At 40.9% G+C, this 5089-nt stretch overlaps 1 protein-coding gene across 1 annotated transcript in view; it reads left to right on the top strand.

The window, feature by feature from the left end:
• The first annotated feature begins 2372 nt into the window (after positions 1–2372).
• Positions 2373–5089, top strand: part of IFT88 (intraflagellar transport 88 homolog (Chlamydomonas)) — a 107370-nt gene continuing 104653 nt past the window's right edge. Inside the window, exon 1 of the mRNA XM_006831966.1 lies at positions 2373–2468. Coding sequence (XP_006832029.1) covers positions 2379–2468 — 90 coding nt within the window. The 5' untranslated portion in view covers positions 2373–2378. The remainder of the gene's footprint in view (positions 2469–5089) is intronic.

Here is a 5089-nt window from a genome sequence, read left to right as displayed (position 1 = left end):
GATGAATTTGTTTATTCAGTGGTCTTTGCCAACAACACAATTCAAATATGCCAGATTGCCTTTGTTTTTGTATTTTTGTTGACCAGCTTTCCCATACATAGTAGGTGCTTAAAGAGACCATGATTTAGGTCAGACTCACCTTAGTCTTCAAAGTGCAACATCTTTGCTTTGTAACACTTTTAAAGTATTTGGCAACAGATTTTCCCAAAGCTGTGCATCATTCAAGGAGCGCTGGTAGTGTAGTGGGTTAGGAGTTGGTCAGCAGTTTAAATCTACCAGCCACTCTGCAGAAGGAAAGATGAGACTTTCTGCTCCTGTGAAGGTTTACAGTCTTGGAAACACTATACAAGGTTACTATGAGTAGGAATTGATTCATGGACACATAACCACCACCATTTCTTGACTGCTGCTTCCTTAGGTATTGATTGTTGACCCAAATAGAATGAAAAACTTGACAACTTCAGTTTTGTCACCATTTAACACGTTGCTTAATGGCCCAGTTGTGATGATTCTTTGACCATTAGTAAGTGCATCAAGTTCTCTTTGCTTTCAGCAAGCAAGGTTGTATCATCCACACATCGCTGGTTGTGATTGAAACTTCCTCCAGTCCTGATGCGTGTTCTTTGTATAGACCAGTTTCTTGGACTGTTTGTTCAGCATGTAGATTAAGTGAAAGGGTCTAGCCTTGCAGCACACTTTTTCTGATTTTAAACCACAAGCCTCCGTGTTCTAGTGGAATGACTGCTTCTCGGTCCATGCACAGGTTCCACATGAGCACAAATAAGTATTCTGGAATTCCCATTCTTGGTAATGTTATCCATGTTATGACGCATAAAGTCAGATGGTTTTGTATAATTGATAAAACACAGGCAAACATCTTTTTGGTATTCTGTACATTCAGCCAAGATCTCTTCTGAATCCACTTTGAATTTTGGCAGTTCCCTGTTGATATTTGGCTACAGTGTTTTTTTTTGTATTATCTTCAGCAAAATTTTGGTGACATGTGACACTGATGCTTTTCGGTAATTTTCATATTACACTTGATTTTTTTTTTTTTTGAATGGACACAAATATGCATCTCTTCCACTTGGATTTCTTAGCGAATGCTACTTAATTTCTTCTCCATTTCTATTTTACTTTGCTTTGACATTTTATTCGATTACATTTTTTTCTTCAACATTTTATTGACAAATTTCATAGATATTATCAGGAGGGACCCATCCTTAGAGAGGTGGAGGATCAGCAAAAAATGAGGAAGACCCCCAACGGATGGATTGTCATGGAGTCAGCAGCAGTAGGCTCAAGCATAACAATTGTGAGACCAGACAGTGCTTGATTCTGTTATGCATAAGGTTGCTATGAGTGGAACAAAACAAAACAGCAAAGTTGAAAGTTACAGTGGACATTGTACCTTCTGTACTTGGTACGAAGCTCCTTGGAAATACAGGCAGTAATTTACTTCTGTCTCCAAGAGGGCTTCAAAAAGTTCTTGGAAAAATTCCATTCTCTTTTAATTCATTTGTCCATGAACTTTTTGAAGCCCCCTCATGTAAGTGTGAGGTGCAGAAAGAAATTTGGCCTTTTGCTTGGGGTTCCTGAGAGCCTCAAGGACAGAGGCTCCCCTGGGGGCCCGATAGTAACCAAGCCTCACAAGGCATGATAGAATTAATCATGAACAGGACAGTGGAGAGGCTTTGGAAGATAGGGACTCAGAGCTTCAGGTTGTCTGCTCACAGGAGGCTAGCGTGTTCTCTTCGGCTATGGAAGCTCTGTACCGGGACCCCTCCCAGACCTTGCCCTATATGGCTCTTCATTTGTACTTTGTGTTTTCATTGTTATATTAAAGTGTCATTACCGGTTTAGTGTCTCCGTTGAGTCCCTAGAGCCAATCCAGTAGATTATCAGAGCGACTCAAAGGAGTCAGGAGTCTGGTCAGCGGTAAATAGAGTCAGGTGGACTCCTGGACTCACAGTTGGTCCTTGCTGACCCAGCCCCGGGTGGCTGGTGATGAGAGAGAGAAGGGGTCCCTCCTGATATGTCTGAAGTAGAGGGGGTCACGAGGGACACTGGAGCTTGCAGCCAGTACCCACAGACCAAGTCCTGGGTGACAGTGGAGAGAGATGGGCTGCACGGAGCAGCAGGGGTCTGCTGCTTAGGAAAGGGAAGCCGAGACTCCCATAGGACACAGCTGCTGTGTGGTGTGGGGTTTATTACTCACCACACATTTGAGTGGCCCGAGTTTCCCTGGATTGATACGTACAACTAGCACCGTGTGTGAGCCGGGTGGGCTAGAGGAAGTTTACCAGCGCAGGGTATTAAGTAGCTCTGACTGTATACACTAAGAACATACTTAGACTGCCACTTTTTCACAGGTACAGATGATGCAAAATGTGCACTTGGCTCCAGAGACAGATGAGGATGACCTCTATTCTGGTTACAATGACTACAATCCAACCTATGACACCGAGGTGCGTCTCTACCAGTAACCAACACCGCACAGAAGGAAAGATCATGAGACTACCGTGGAAGCCAAAATAAAGTATATGAGGGGGTTTCAAAAAGTCAATAGAAAAATTCCAGTTAAAAGATACGGGAATAGAAGCAAATACTGTTGGATGATGATACATGGGGGGGATTGTAATTATTACAATGAAACAAAACACGATAGGATGAGTATTAAGCTGATGTTCTCCCAAGTAAACTATCACTCAATTCACAATAAAAACTTTAAAAGAAGAATAAAACAGATAATGGAATTTTCTAGGAACGTTTTGAAGCCTCCTCGTATGCTTATCTTCTTTACCTTAATTAATGTGTAAGTTAAAAGACCTAAATCATCCACTGGAAGGTACCAAAATCAGTTTGCTTTTTTTTTTTAATTGCTGTAAATTTGAAAATCTGTCTAGTGTTGTTTTTGTCCTATCAAATTGGACAAATAAAGAAAAATTAGGAAGCAGAGGTAAGCATAAAGAAAAATAAAGATCATGGAAACAGTCACCAGCTAGAGAAAATATTCACTTACTGTGCTTACATCTCCAAACATAATCTTACTCAGATAACAGATACAGCTCTCTATGGAGTCCTGGGGTGGCGCTGTGGGTTAAAGTGCTGGACTGCGAAGTCAGTTTGAACCTCAAGTTGGCAATTTAAGCTCACCAGCCGCTCCTTGGAAACCCTATACAGGGTCCCTGTGAGTTGGAATTGACTCGAAAGGCACTTAATAACAACAAATAGCTCCAGATGGAATCCTGCTATGGTGCTGTAGGATAAGCACTGAACTGCTAACTACAAGGTCGGTGGTTCAAACCCACCAGCAGCTCCTCAGAAACCCTATACAAGGTCACTATGAGTCAGCACTGGCATGCAACAGTTTTAGGTAAAATTTTAGGGTAAATTTTTTCCCTTCTAGGTAAAACATGACACCTGGAAGGAAAACAAGGCAGGAAAAGCATTTACTTATTATATGTGAAAAAAAATCTAGGAAATATTGATTAGCAATCATTTCAAAAATCTAGAAAGTCCGAAAAAAGATGACAAAACCTATTACCCAAATATCACGAATATTAGACACCTTGTCTAGTGTTTAGCTGTATTCCTTTGTCTTTTAATATACTGTTGTTTCTTTTCATTGTATGAATACACAAACACATAAGTATTGTATTCTACTTTTTAGAAACATTATAATTTAAGCATTTTTCTCATTAGTATTAATTTTAAAACCACTATTGTTGTTAGGTGTCATCGAGTTGGTACTGACCCATAGCAACCTTTGGCACAGCAGAACGAAACACCGCCCGATCCTAGGCCAGCCTCACTACTGTTGCCACGCTTGAGTCCATTGATGCTGCCACTTGGCCAATCCATCTCATTGGGGGTCTTCCTCTTTTTCTCTGACTCTCTAACTTCCCAAGCTTGATATCCTTCTCCAGCCACTGGTCCCTCCTGACAATATGTCTGAAGTATGAGAGACGAAGTTTGGTTCTTGGCATCCAAGGAGCACTCTGACTGTACTTCTTCCAAAACGGATCTATTGGTTCTTTTGGCAGCCCGTGGCACTTTCAGTATTCTCCATCAACACTATAACTCAACAGCATCAATTCTTCTACGGTCTTCTTTATTCACTGTCCAGCTTTCGCATGCATATGAGGTTATTAATAATACCATGGCTTGGGCTGGGGCACCTTAGTCCTCAAGCTGACATCTTTTCTCTTCAACACTTTAAAAAGGTCTTGTGCAGCAGATTTGCCTAATACAATACGTCGTTTGATTTCTTGACTGCTGCTTCCATGTGTGTTGATAGTTGATCCAAGAAGAATGAAGTCCTTGACAACTTCAATCTTTTCTCCATTGATACGAATGTTGTTTATTGGTCCATTGGCAAGGATTTCTGTTTTCTTGACATTGAGATGTAATCCATACCAAAGGCTGTGATCTTTGATCTTCATTAGTAAATATTTTAAGTCCTCTTCACTTTCAGCAAGCATCTGCATATCGCAGGTTGTTAATGAGTCTTCCTCCAATCCTGATGTCACATTTTTCTTCATAGAACCCAGCTTCTCGGATGATTTGCTCATCATAAAGCTTGAATAAGTATGGTGAAAGAATACAACCTTGTTGCATACCTTTTTTAATTTTAAACCATTCAGTGTTCCGTGTTCTGTTCGAACAACTGCCTCTTGGTCCAGGTACAGATTCCTCATGAGCACAATTAAGTGTTCAAGAATACTCATAATTGCAATGTTGTCCATAGCTTGTCATGATCCACACAATCGAAAGAAAGCCTTTGCGTAGTCAATAAAGCACAGGTAAACATCTTTCTGATATTCTTTGCTTTCAACCAAGATCCATCGGACATCAGCAATGATATCCCTCGTTCCACGGCCTCTTCTGAATCCGGCTTGAACCTCTGGAAGTTCTCTGTCAGTGTATGCTTGCAGCCATTTCTGTATTACCTGTAGTAAAACTTCACCTACATGGGATATCAAAGAAATTGTCTGATGATTTCCACATTCCGTTGGGTCACCTCTCTTTGGAATGGGCACAAATACGGATCTCTTCCAATCAGTCGGCCAGATAGTTGTCTTCCAAA

Source organism: Chrysochloris asiatica, unplaced genomic scaffold (genome assembly GCF_000296735.1).
Source record: "Chrysochloris asiatica unplaced genomic scaffold, ChrAsi1.0 scaffold00005, whole genome shotgun sequence".
Taxonomy (NCBI): Eukaryota; Metazoa; Chordata; class Mammalia; order Afrosoricida; family Chrysochloridae; genus Chrysochloris; species Chrysochloris asiatica.
Note: the sequence above shows the minus strand (reverse complement) of the source record. Positions and strands in the feature narration are given on the sequence as shown.